Source organism: Psammomys obesus, unplaced genomic scaffold, assembly GCF_907164565.1.
Source record: "Psammomys obesus unplaced genomic scaffold, mPsaObe1.curated_primary_1811, whole genome shotgun sequence".
Lineage (NCBI taxonomy): Eukaryota > Metazoa > Chordata > Mammalia > Rodentia > Muridae > Psammomys > Psammomys obesus.
This window is the reverse complement of record NW_026594014.1, coordinates 633,931-646,360: the sequence shown is the minus strand read 5'-3', so window position 1 is coordinate 646,360 and position 12,430 is coordinate 633,931. Positions and strand designations below refer to the sequence as shown.

At 52.8% G+C, this 12,430-nt stretch overlaps 1 protein-coding gene across 1 annotated transcript; it reads left to right on the top strand.

Annotated features, from left to right (window-relative positions):
• The first annotated feature begins 5,223 nt into the window (after window positions 1–5,223).
• On the top strand, window positions 5,224–11,739 carry Clpp (caseinolytic mitochondrial matrix peptidase proteolytic subunit). Its single transcript, XM_055617785.1, has 6 exons — window positions 5,224–5,465; window positions 5,558–5,629; window positions 6,387–6,483; window positions 7,696–7,883; window positions 8,424–8,529; window positions 11,400–11,739. Exons 1-6 carry the CDS (start codon window positions 5,280–5,282, stop codon window positions 11,567–11,569), a joined length of 819 nt encoding a protein of 272 aa, XP_055473760.1. The 5' UTR covers window positions 5,224–5,279; the 3' UTR covers window positions 11,570–11,739.
• Window positions 11,740–12,430: the final 691 nt, after the last annotated feature.

The window sequence follows — 12,430 nt, the reverse complement described above, 5'->3', positions numbered from 1 at the left end:
CTTGGGCTGACACCAAGCAGTCCCCAGGAATCCTGTGTCTTCCCTCTCAGAGCTGGGGTGACTGGCGTTTGTGGGTGCACTTGGCTTGCTTTGTGAGTGCTGGGACCTGAACTTTGTCCTCAGGATGACATGGTAAGGGCTCTTACCCCAAAGCCATCTCTCTAGCCTCTCCGCCATGCCTTTTGAGGCAGGGCTTGTCACTGAATCTGAGGGCAGGCTGGCTGGACCCTCCCGTCTCTGCCTCCCCAGTGTCCTGCATTCATGGTTCCTAAGAACCATCCAGGCAGGTACTTACCTTCCTGAGCCCTGTCGCAGGGATGCTCCCCAACCTTTCCTTCCACTCCCCAAGTGCTGGGATGACAGGCATGTGTCAGCAGGCCCAGTCAGTCCTCTTTTTTAAAACTTTATCTTTTAAAGAGCAGGTTCTTTAAACGATCACATGTATGCACATGTTTTTGGTCACATGAGTGCAGTGGCCTCAGAGGCCAGAAGGGGAGTCTGGTTTCTTGGAGCTGGAATTAGAGGTAGCTCAGTGTGGGTTCACTTTCCAGGTCCTCTGGGAGAACAGCCAGCGACCTTAATGGCTGAGCAATCTCTCCCAGCCTTAATTTATTTTTAAGCAGTTCCACCATGCAGTCCAGGCCAGCCTGGTTTGGCAGGGATGCTTCTGAGTACTGAGTTGACAGGAAGGTGCCACCACACCCCGCTTATGAGGAGACTCCCTTTTGGCATCCCTTTTTTTCTCTCCTGAGACTCAAACCTTAGGGAAGGAGCACCGGGCAGCCGTGCCTTCCCAGCAGACCTGGCAGCTCTGCTCTTATTAGTCCAACACATCTAGAACCTTTGAACTTGACCGTCTGCCAGAAATCCGAGCGACTGCCAGGCATGGCGACACACACCTGTTCTAACACTGTGTGGGTGGAGGTAGGGGGACCAGGAATTCCAGATCATCCTCGGCTGCACAGTGAGGAGAGCCTGCTGTGTCTGGGTCTGCGGTGGCCGGCTTCTACTCGTCTCTTTTCTTTCCACATATTTACTCATTTGTATGCGTGTGTGCTATGATACTCGAGGAGGTCAGAGGGCAACTCCGGTTCAGGCCTTCCGCCGCATGCGTCCTCAGGTCTAACCCTGAGGCCTCTGCCCCACTCTTGTCTAACTTTTATAGGGCTGTCTTCCCCATGTAACTCACAGACTTGATTCACTCTAGAAGGTTATGGGATAAACACCGTGCCATGGCACACACTTGACACTATAAGGTCATCCTTGAATGTGTAGCCAGTAGCAGGCCAGCCGGAGCTACAAAAGACCCTGTCTCGGGAAGCCGCAAAAACTAACCAAGCGGAGAGCCGCAAAACTAACCACTCAAAGCTGGATGTGGTGGTGCACGCCTTTAATTCAGGTAAGTGGATCTCAAATTCAAGGCCAGCCTGGACTACAGAGCTATTCTAGGACAGCTGGAGCTACACGGAGAAACCCTGTTTCAAAGAGAGAGAGAGACCTTTAACAAGGGGGATGAAGAGGGATTGCGCCCCCCGCCCCGTACCCACTTGCCACAGCTGCCTAACATTGTGACCAATCACTGTTGTTGGCCTGACACTGTCACTGCATGTGGTCTCTGAGTGAGGGGCATGTGTGTGTGGGGGGGGGCGGGGCTCCCTCTGCCAATTTTTGGAGGGTTGTCGCCTGCGCTGGATGAGCTTTTGTCATGCTTCCATATGTAACCCAATTAACTTGCTGGCCAAGCCACATGGGGGTGGGACATTTCCTAGGTGTCCTGGCCAAGGTGAGTGACATTCATTCACACCTCCCAGGAAAACGTTCAGGCCAACAACTAACTTTCTCTCTGCCTCCACCTCCTGAGTGTGGGGGCGACAGGCCAGGGCTGCCATGGCCAGCTCTCGGGACTGTCGCAGCAGTGGTGTCCTGCCGGGAGAACCGATTCCCACAAGAGCAGGATGAGCCAACACCCACTGGTGGCGCGTTACACAACTCAATTTCAAAACCAGTGAGCTGGTGCCATCACACCTGCAGATTTTAATCTGCTTTCAACAGTCTTGACCCAGATTCCCTGGGGTTTATCACTGTTCCCTGAGGGATGTCCGTGTATCACAGTGCTATCATGAGCTTAAGTATGAGACTCCAGAGAAAGGCTGGGGTGCCTCGTGTCTGTCATTGCAGACCTCAGGGAAGCTCTGGAATTGAAGCCAGCCTTGGCAGCATAGTGAGTTCCAGGCCAGCCTGAAACTGTCTGTGGGTTACCGGAGATCCCGCCTCACATAGACAACACTACCACATAAGTGCAATTAAAGGTGTGCGCTACCCTGCCTGCCTTGCTTTTTTTAAAATCTTTATTAACAATTTCACACATTTATGAAAAGTATTTTACTCAGAGCTTGGTCCTCCCAACCCTCCTGGCACTGAAAGATCCCCGGAGGGTATCTGCCGTCTGAGAGAGACCCCCTCCCAAGGAACAACGAGTCTATTTGGATGTAAACAGCAAGAGGCTTTTATTTTGATACACGGGTACCCGGGGCGAAAGTCACTCTCACTCGAAAGGACTTTTGCGCGCCCCCTAGATAGGAAGCTGGGGTTTTTATAGGGTTTTAGAGCAGGAGCACTGGTACAGAAGCGAGAAGCATGGTTACAGGGGGCTGATTGGTACGTTTACATGAGACCACGGTTTGTGTCAAAGTTTGGCAGGGACACCAAGATTGACCACCCCTTAACGTGGCCACCTGTTATTTTGTTTTTCCCTATCTCAGCTGGAACAACCTCTGTCAGATATCCCATGAGGGTAGTCACAACAAGTTGTTTTTAACTCAACAGGGGCAGCCTGACCACAGATATCCCAAGTGGGTGACACAGCTAGGTTTCTCAGTAATTTTCTAGTTTCTCATCTGGCCTTCAGAGTTTTACAAAACAGTGGTGTCTCACAAAATGGCGTTAGCTATGTTTAACTTAGGGTGAGGCAGGGGTCTTTCAGCACAGCCTCCCCCACCTTCATGTCCTTTTTTTGTAACCCATTGAGTCCACTAATTGCTGACCAACCTTGCTGGCTTGACCTTGTCCGGGCAGCCACAGCTGTGTGAGGTCACAGGTCCATTAGACGACATTTCACAACTCCTGTCAAACCCTCCAACTCTCACGCTCTTCCTGCCACCTCTTCTGCAATGTCCCCCAAGCCCTGAGGGGCAGCGGGGCTGCCAGAATCCCTCTTAGGGCTGAACAGTTGCAGCCAGTTCTTTCTCTGCATTCTGGCTTGTGAGTCTCTGAATTCTCTCCTGCCTGCAGCACAGCAAAGCGTCTCTGATGATGCCCAGAGCAGCTGCAATCTTGGGTACACAGGAACACTCAGAAGGCAGTTTCACAGCACAACCGCAGCGCAGCAACAGAAGGCAAGCCTCCCTCCTTGGCGTGTGACTCTAGTGTGGGCTCTAGTCAAGCTGTAGCACGGAACGTGGCTCCCGCCCACAGAGCAGCCTTGGCTCCAAACAGAAGGCTGGTGGTTGCCCCTGTAGCTCTCCTGCCACTATTGCACCGGAAGCAGCATCTTGCCACAGGTTACAGTTGCAGTACTCAGGGTCCACAGCTGGATAAGACCAGTGAAGTCTTCTGTCCCCCAGTGGCCAGCATGTCACTGTCTAGCCCCATGGCGTCGAGCGGCAGGAAGGAAGCCCCCTGTCAGCTCCTGCCTGATTTCTCCACATCCTGTGACCAAAGCGACCAATGTCTCCAGCAACTGGGTCTTGTCACCTGAGTACAATGGGCAACGAAGAGCAACGGCAAGAGCCTACGCTGTCTGGAGAGCTCTGAGAACAAACATGGCCCTGGGTGTTCGTTTCTGGGCTTTGTGCAATCTACACGCACAGGTCTCCAGTCACCAACTTCTGTCTTCCCAGGGAACACGGTGGCTGGCAAGGAAATCTTTCAGGAATCCTGGGACACGCTAGACACTCCCATTTCACAGGCAAGGAAGCGGAGTTCAACAGCTTCTGTCTATTATTTGCTAGCTGTTAAGACTTAGAATAAATTGCCTAACTTCTCTGGGTTCTAGTTTCCTATTAGGAAGCTGGAGGTGAAGTAGTTTCTGTTTCTTAAGGGTGCTAAGGCTATTAAATGAGATACTATGGGGAGGAGCTCAAAGGCAGAGCCCTGACCTAGATTACCCCAGTGAGAGGCTGGGGAAAAGGGTTGGCGTCGGGGAGGAGATGAATGTCTCCCTATGAAGCTCCTGTTCTATATACATGAAAGACAAAGCCAAAAGATCAATCAGTGCAACGTGCTTTAAGCAATGCTTGCCTCAGGTGAAAGTTCCGGAACGTGCCTGCTGTGGAAGCAAAGCATGATGTCTCAGCCTGATAGAGGCGTGTTGTGATGGAGAGGGCTGTCCCATGTGGGGCAAAGTGTGGCTGCTGGAGTCGCAAGGAAGACAACGGAAATGGGTGCAGGGGTGACTGACAGGAAGCCATGATGTCGCAGGTTCAACGGCTCAGGTTCGCCTCTTCCAGGGGCCTCCAGCTGCTGAGTGAGGAAGTAACGTGGGCACAGGTGAGGCTGGAGGCCACGGGAGAAGCAGATATGTGGCTGTAGAGGAAGCTCCCGGGACCTGGGTCTGGCGGGGCCGGGGGTGGGGTGGGGGCGACAGTACTTCTCAAAGTGGAGACTGTGCACATAAACAGTAGAAACGGTTCGCCTATCTCCCAAGTCCCACTTGGACTGGGGACAATAAAGGAACGTTTTTAGAGAGCTGGGCGCCCTCTGAGAACGGGACGAATACAGGTGTAGCGAACATCCCGTACTCCCAGCAAGAGTCAGGCCTCCTGCCCCGGGGTCCTACGAGTCCTCCACAGGGTCCCCAATTCCTTCAGCTAATTGTTCAATAATTTCCCCAGTGAGTCCCGCCCCTTTTCTCTAGAGAGCCTACAGGCGGGAGCCACAGGCGCAAAGCACCTGGGAATTGTAGTTCCGGAAGACCGACGTACTGCAAGCTGCGGGAGCGATGGTGGCTAGCAGGTATCTCGTTTTAGGCCTCGCCTCAACCCTCCGTGCTTCCCGCGTGAACGCCGGGGAACGCGAGGCCTACTGAGAGGCATCTACGTGGGCCTGAGACGCAGGCTTTCCCTAGTCACTCGAACGCTTACATTCGAGGAAGACCCCGCCCCCATAGCTTTAACCCCCGTCTTCTGTCGCTCCAGCCACTCCGTTCCCGGAAGTGTTAGACTCCCGCAAAGCACGCCGGGGGTTGTAGTTCCGGAAGCCAAACGAGGGCGCGCGGAGTCATGTGGCCCCGACTACTGCTCCGGGAGGCCCGGGTGGCTGCTGGCGGATGCCGTGCAGTCTTGTCTCGCCTCGCCGTTCCTTTCTCCTCGCCATGGACTGCTGGGAGCGTCTCGCCCCTGCGGAGGAGCCTGCATGGAACTGCGACGCGAGCCTTCCCGCTCATTCCCATAGTGGTGGAGCAGACGGTTCGTGGCCCTGGAGGGGACCGACTGGGAGGCTTGTAGTCGGTGGGCGTGCAAGGGACGATGACCTCTCACCTCGGTTCTCTTCCCACCAGGGTCGAGGCGAGCGCGCTTATGACATATACTCGAGGCTGTTGCGGGAACGCATCGTGTGCGTCATGGGCCCGGTGAGCGACCCCCGTGTTCTCCGAAAACACCTTGCTGTCGCTCTCCAACATTTCTCCCCTTGCCAAGCGCTGTGTCGTGTTCCCGGTCCGCTTGCCCCTCCGCCTTCCTCCTCCCTTGTGACCTTCTAGACCCTAGTCCCTGACCTTGCAAACATTCTCTTCCATTTGAGCCAAACTTTTGTTATGTAGTCCAGGCTAGCCTTCACCTTGCCATCCTCTTCCCTTAGCTTCCCAAATGTTGGGGTGTCGATGTCAGCTCGTCCTTGTTCTGTCGTCTTCAGAGACAGGGTCCCAGGCTGGCCCTGATCTCTCTAAGTAGTTGCCATGACATTTAAGGCTGAGATGGGGGTTTTGCCACAACACCAGGTTTATGTAGTGCTGGAAATGGAACTCGGCCAGAGTTCTGCCCACTGAGCCAGTTGGTTTTTTGAGACAAGGTCTTGTGTAGCTCAGGCTGGTTTTGAAACCCTTGAGTCTCCTGCCTCCACCTCCCAAGTGTTGGGATGATTGGTGTGTACTACTACACCAGGTTTGGGCAGTGCTTGAACCCAGGGCCTTGTTCATGCTGAGCGAGCTGAGCTGTACCTGCCACACTACAACACCAGACCTTTCCTCAGCTTATCGTATTCCACTGTCCTGGGGCTTCCTGACATTCCGTCGCTATGCTCAAAATTCCTGCTTCCCAGGGCCTCAGCTCATTAAACTTCCACCCTTCCCACCTTCAACCTGGGGGTACCTCTGCTCTCCCCACCTGCAGATTGATGACAGTGTGGCCAGCCTGGTCATCGCCCAGCTGCTGTTCTTACAGTCTGAAAGCAACAAGAAACCCATTCATATGTACATCAATAGCCCAGGTGAGAAGGGCCTGGCCTGGTTGTGGGGATCTGGGGTCAGAGATTCCCTGTCAGGGGAATGGGTGTGAAACAGCTTTCTGCAGAATTAAAACATTTTTAAATTGCTCAAAGCACCTTTAATTCCTGCGCTTGGGAGGCAGAGGCAAGTGGATCTCTTAGTTTAAGGCCAGCCTGGTCTACATAGTGAGTTCCAGGACAGCCAGAGCTACACAGAGAGACCCTGTCTCAAAAAACCAAAGAGAGAAACTTAGGAGTTTTAGCTGGGCAGTGGTGGCACACGCCTTTATCCCTAGGCAGAGTGAGTTCAAGGCCAGCTTAGTGTATATAATGCGTTCAAGGATGACCAGAGTTACACAAAGAAACCCTGTCTCAGGGACAAATAAAGTAATTAAAATCAATCCAAAAGGGTCTCTTGCTGGCTGGAATTTCTCAAGTCCGCCAGTCTAGCTGGTCAGTGAGCCCAAGGCCCCTCCTGTGTCCGCCTCCCCAGCCTTTCTTTGTGAGTGCTGGGGATCAGAACTCAGGTAGCAGGCACTTTACCAACTATGCAGTCTCTCCAGCTTTGACAGTAGCCTAATTAAAAAAAAAAAGTTTCACTGTATTGCTCAGCTTCTCTGCAGTTCTCCCACCTGCGCCACTCACCTTAGGGGGGCTAGCAGAGCCACCACCCCAGACATAGCGGGTTTTTAAGAAAAAAAAAAAGTCAGAGTTACATTTATTTATGTGCGTGTGGATGAGCAAACAACGCATGGCTTCGTGTGCCTGCGTGGAGGTCAGAGGGCAGCCTGTAGGAGTCAGGTCTACCCTTCCATCATGTAGGGCCCTGGGCTTGAACTCAGTCCATCAGGCTTGATGGTGAACACCTTGCCAGCTGATGCTTCTCAGCAGCCGAAGGCTGGGCAGTTTTGATTGCTCACCATCGGACGGGCACTTTTCACAGAATGTTCTGCAGAGTGCACTCATTTCTCACCAAAGCTCCGCGTGTGCCCTGGGGAAGAGCTGGCCCTACGTGGTGACGCACAGCTGGGAGGTGGCTGACAGAGCCTTCTGACTTTTTAAATTGTGTGTGTTGCCGATTCTGAAGGAAGGACTCTCTGTTACCCCTCCTCATTTCTGTCACCCCTACCCCTAATGACATTTGTCCTTGTGGTTTGCTAGGAGGGTATTGGGGTGGGTGGACCCCTGGGTCCTTACTTGCTCCCCTTCCTGCAGGTGGTGTGGTGACTGCGGGCCTGGCCATCTACGACACAATGCAGTACATTCTGAACCCTATCTGCACGTGGTGTGTTGGTCAGGCTGCCAGCATGGGCTCCCTGCTCCTCGCCGCCGGCAGCCCGGGCATGCGCCACTCACTGCCCAATTCCAGAATCATGATCCACCAGCCCTCCGGGGGAGCCAGGGTGAGTGCGCACTTTGCAGGGATGTCCCTCAGGAACCAGGACTAGAGTGTCACTGCTTCTTCTTTGTTGGAGAGATGGTCTCACCCTGCAGCCTTAGCTTTCCTGGAGCCCACTGTGTAGACCAGGCTGTCCTCTAACCTCCGAGATCCTCTGACTGCCACTGCTTTGAGATTGGTGTTTTCTTGGCTGGGGACGGGCTCCTCAGGAGCAGAATGCTTACCATGCACACGCAAGGCCCTGGGTTCTGTCTCCAACACCTGGAAAGGACAGAAAACAAAAATAGCCGCCTAGGTGCACACCTTTAATCCCAGGATTTAGGAGGCAAAAGCAGGCTGATCTCTTGAATTTCGGGCCAGCCTCGTCTACACAGTGATGTCCTGCACAGCCAGAGCTGTGTGGGAAGACCCTGTCACACAAAAATGAAGTAAAACTAGCTGGGTGGGAAGAAGGTGCAGTGAGAATCTCAGGGGCTGGAGCACAGGGATAGTCCTTGTTTTGGTATCAGCTGTGGGCTTTGTCTTCTCAACTCGCTGTCCTCAGGGCCAAGCCACAGACATTGCCATCCAGGCTGAGGAGATCATGAAGCTGAAGAAGCAGCTGTACAGCATCTATGCCAAGCACACCAAGCAGAGCCTGCAGGTGATCGGTGAGCACACGGCGGGAGCGCTGTCCTAACCCGGGGCTTCCCCACCAGGACATTCCGAGCCACAGCGCTCAGTACGGTCACCCTCGGCCCTGGGCTTGGTCAGTAGAATCCCTAGCCCACAAATGTGGCCCCTTCCAAAGCCGATAGCCAAAAGTGTCTGGAAAGGCTGGGGTGTGGCTCTGGTAGAGCTCCCGCCTAGAACAAGCCCCGGCCACACACTGAGGGCCTGGAGGTGTGGTCAGGAGTGGTGCCCCTGCCTAGGAGCCCACAGGGAGGGTTTAGGAGCATGGTTAGGTGTGGAGCCCCGCCCCAGAATTCCCCAGTGAGGGCTGGGGGTGTGCCTTAAGGATACATTTCTTCTTCTTTTTATTCATTTATTTTTTATTGTATATATAATGACGTTTTTCCAGTGTGTATGTCTCAAAGTTGAGCAAAGTTGAGTGTGTGCCTGATGCCTGAGGAGGTCAGAAGAGAGTGTGGAAGTCCCCTGAAGTGAGCCACAGTGTGGGTGCCGGGAATTGCATCTGGGTCCTCTGCTAGAACAGCTCCCCAACCCCGGGGCTCATCCTTTCTTAGGCCCTGGGTTGTCTATGTGCAGCATCAGAAAACAGCAATTCTTAGCCTGTTGGGCAGAATTCCCTCTGGTTAAAATCCTCTGTTCTGAGCTCTTCAGTTCAGCCTTGCAAACGCGGTGTGGTGGTACCTACCTGTCATCCCAGCACCAGGAGGTGGATGCAGGAGAATAGGGAGTCGTAGACTGACCTAGAGAATATTCCAAGAGTCAGCCTCAGGCCGAAATAAATAAAGGAGCCACAAAAGAGCGTGCTCACCTGGTCTGTGCTATTTTGACAGGTTATTCTGGGTGGGAGAAGGTAGCAAGGACTGTTGGTGCTTGTGGGTGCCGGCAGGGTCTCCCTGGTACCTGGGACATTTTATTTTTAGAAGCTGGTTGGGGGGGGAGGGGGGGCATGTGCCTGCCACAGTGGATGTGGGGGTAGGAGGATAGTTTGAAGGACTCTCCTGACACCTGTGGGGTGTGGGGATTGAAGTCCAGGGCATCACTGGGTGGCAAACACCTCTTCCCACCAAGCTGTCTTGCTTGCCCTGATGCCCTTCTTTGATGTATCTTGCTGCTGGCCGCATGTGTTCAGCCTGGGAGTCATCACATGGTGCCATGTGACCTTTTCCTGGTGCATTTTATTGGTATGTGAGTGGGCATATGTGTGCTGTGGGATGTAGTGGCCGCCGGCCAGTGCTCAGGAGCTGATTCTCTCCCACCAGCTGGGTGCCGAGCCCTGACCGTTCGAGTAGTCAGTAAAAATTAAATCACTGTGGTGTGGTGATGCACATTTGCCACCCAGCACTGGGCAGCTTCAGGCAGGACAATCAGCTTGAGGGCATGCCTTTGAGGCTAGCCTAGGCTGTCTGAGATCCTGTCTGAAAAAAAAGAAATGTAGCTGGGGAGATGGCTCCGAGGTTAAGAGCACTTCTGCTGGCTGTTCTTCCAGAGGTCCTGAGTTCAATTCCCAGCAACCACGTTTATAATGAGCTCTGCTGTAGGCTTAGACTTTTTAACACATTTACTTTATTTAGGGCTATTAAACGCTACCCCTTCCAACCCCCCAATGCTGGGTAGGAGAGAAGGGTTAGTGGGGAAAGGGCCGGAGTTCTCTCTGCTACTTCTTGCTGGGTAGGGTTGTAGGATTCTGTTGGGGGCATACCAATAAAAGTCGTCAGGAAATCCAGAAGTCCGGGTAACCAGCAAATCAGCAAACAGCAAAGGCAGCAGCAGGACAAACCAGCAGCAAGCAGTCCTCCCCCGGGTAGCTGCCTTCTTCCTCTGGGCTAATTCCACCTGGCAAAGACCGTGCTCCACAGGAGACACTAAACAGTGTAGACAAACTAAAACTCCCCAGCTTGGCATTATAAGAAAAATATGTTTACATATCGTAAACCAAAACACCCGTAGCAACCTGGTGCCCTCTTCTGGGGAGCAGGCTTATATGCAGGCAGAACACTATATATATAATAACTAAGTACATCTCCAAAAAAAAAGAAAAAAGAATGTGGTGGCGCACACCTTTAATCCCAGCGCTCAGGGAGCATGGGTAGGTGGTGCTCTGTGAGTTTGAGGCCAGCCTGGGCTGCAGAGTTCCAGGACAGCCAGGGCCACACAGAGAGGCCCTGTCTCAAAAACAAACAAACAAAAAAAGAAATAAAATGTTTTTTTGTTTTTTTTACTGCTGGGGAAACAGACACAGAGAAGTCCCAAGCCCCATAGAATTATCAGAGCACATGTTTTAGGTAACTCAGCCATGAAACATGGGCTGGAAGCTGAAATGCTAGGAATGTGTATCTCAGTCCTGGAAACAGGAAGGTCAGGAGTAGCTGATGCCTAGAAGGTGACATTTCTGCATCACCAAAGATGACCTTCAACTCCTGATGCTACTGGCTCTACCTTTGGTTTTCTGGGATTACAGGTGGTTCTAGGGATGGATCCTGGCCCTGTGTGGTCTAGGCGAGTGCTATACCAATCTTGAGGCATGATTTTGGTATGTAGTCCAGGCTGGCGTTGAACTTTAAATCCTCCTGCTTTTGCCTTCCAAATAGCTTTCTCTTTTGGTTTTTGGTTGGTTGGTTTTGTTTTTGTTTTCTGTGTATAACTCCTGGCTGGCCTCCAACTCACAGAGATGCTCCTGCTTTTGCCTCTTTGAGTGCTGGGATCACAGGTGTGTGCCGCCACAGATCCATGGTGGGGACCCATCCTCAGAACTCCATAAACCATTCTACTACTGGTAGGGACTTCAACCTGGGAGTTTGAGGACTACATCCAGGTCTCTGCTCTTACCCACATGTACTGCTTTCCCCAGAGTCAGCCATGGAGAGGGACCGCTACATGAGCCCCATGGAGGCCCAGGAGTTTGGCATCTTGGACAAGGTCTTGGTCCACCCACCTCAGGATGGGGAGGATGAGCCAGAACTGGTACAGAAGGAGACTCCCATAGCACCGACCGATCCTTCTTCCCCAGCAAGCACCTAAAGGCCTGGCCTCATCTCCAGGAGTGTGGAGACCAGAGAGAGGACTGCCCACACTTCCTCTGCTGAGCCCAGGGGGACCCCTGGAGGAGCTATGCCTTGAGGCTGCCATCATCGCAGGAGGGCAGCTTGCCTAAGACTCTGATTTTAAATTAAATCTTTTTGGTCTTTGTCCCACGTCTGAAGCGCCTTCAGTTACTTCTGTAAGACACCAGGCCCTTTTCACCTTGACAAACCACTTCTTCAGTCAGCAAACTCTGTGACTTTCTCTTGTGTGGCCCTGGCTGTCCTAGGACTAGCATCATAAAACAAGCTGGCCTCACACTCAGATACCTATCTGCCTCTGCTAGGATTAAAGGCGTGCACCACCACGCCTGGCTGTCAGCAAATATGAGCCATATACTGGCCCAAAGCCAGCAGGTAAAAGGATGGCTTTATGCATATCTTTTTTATTATGTGTGGGTTTGTGCATTCAAGTACAATGCTCATAGTCAGAGGAGGGTGTGCTGTCCTCTGGAGCCTCCTGATAGGTACTGCTACCAGCCAGTCCCAGCTGTACACACCTGTAATGCCAGAACCCAGGGAGGCAGAGGCAGGCAACTTTCTGTGAGTTCAAGGCCAGCCTGTTCTACAAAGTGAGTCCAGGACAGGCAAGGCTAGGCAGAGAAACCCTGTCCCGGAGGTGGGGGATAAATAAATAAATTCTGACCTGATAAGCTGTGTCCCTGCCCCTGGAGAGTTAGACTGGAGGGGCCACCAGGGGCAACGTGGAGGAGTCACAGAGGATCAACTTTAAATTGATCCTCTGACCCATGAGACCTGGCACCGGTGATCTCAGCACGTGCCAAAAGTCCTGACGCTTGAT